This window comes from Perkinsus marinus (assembly GCF_000006405.1).
Source record: "Perkinsus marinus ATCC 50983 genomic scaffold scf_1104296960472, whole genome shotgun sequence".
Lineage (NCBI taxonomy): Eukaryota > Perkinsozoa > Perkinsida > Perkinsidae > Perkinsus > Perkinsus marinus.
The window spans coordinates 1-1,021 of record NW_003206129.1 but is presented as its reverse complement, the minus strand read 5'-3'; the positions used below and the strand labels follow the sequence as shown (position 1 = coordinate 1,021).

Genomic DNA, 1,021 nt, shown 5'->3' with positions numbered 1-1,021 from the left:
ATCGTACGACTATCAGTGTGTTGTTTGAGTATCTTTTTTGTTTATGGAGCTGTGTGGGGATCGGTCATTGGTGCTTTTGCATTTTCTTCCACTCAGATTTTAATTGCGAAAGCTCATTGTAAAGATGTCTGTCAAGACTGCGCAGGCTGTTGGTCAACCAGGGCTTCCTATAACTGAAAGTGATTCGGTTGTAGTCGAAGAGAAGGTAGCGCCCTCGAAGTGGGACAAGGTCCCAGGAGGAAGCGTTATCAGGAAGTTCCTCGACTGGCAAAGGAAGAGTTGGCCTGGTATCAACATCCCTATATTACTCTTGTTGATTATCATCGTCTTGGCTCTGTGGTGGGTTCATCCAAATGACCTGAGTCCACATACATGGCAAGTGTTCGTCACCTTCTTGGTCACTATTATTGGCGCTGTTACGGAGCCTATTCCCATGTCTGGTATTTGCTTGGTGTCATTGGGTTTCTGTACATTAACTAATATTCTGACGACTGCGCAGATTCTATCCGGTTTTGGTAACGATACCGTATGGCTAATTGTCTTTGCATGCTTCATTGCAAGCGGTTTCGTTACTACCGGCTTAGGCAAGCGGTTATGTTTTATTATTTTAAAGTATATCGGCTCTACCACTCTTGGACTTGCTTATGCTTTCTGTATCTGCGAGTTCATATTGGCCACGGCAATTCCCTCGTCCACTGCTAGAGGTGCGGGTATTTTGCTACCAATTTTGGAGCCTTTGCTGAAGGAAGGCTTCCAATCCGACCCGGCTCTAGGTACTGAGAAGTCCATCGGCACGTACATGATAATGGTTGAGATTGTTGCAAATACAACCTCATCTGTATGCTGGTTGACTGGTGGTGCTTGGAATGCTATGATGGCTAACTTCATGGAAGCTGTCGGTGTGAAGATTAATTGGGGGCAGTGGGCGTATAGCATGGCACCTGTTGGTCTCTTGCCGTTGATCTATGCACCTATTATCCTGTTCTTCCTCTTCCCTCCTCAAATCAAGAAGACCCCTCAG

At 45.9% G+C, this 1,021-nt stretch overlaps 1 protein-coding gene across 1 annotated transcript; it reads left to right on the top strand.

Annotated features, from left to right (window-relative positions):
• Nucleotides 1–124: 124 nt before the first annotated feature.
• Nucleotides 125–921, top strand: Pmar_PMAR009300 (conserved hypothetical protein; the record flags this gene model as incomplete). The annotated part of the gene is made up of 1 exon (XM_002772677.1): nt 125–921. A coding segment is annotated over one exon (797 nt), but the record flags the coding sequence as incomplete, so codon positions are not given.
• Between the last annotated feature and the right edge of the window lie 100 nt (nt 922–1,021).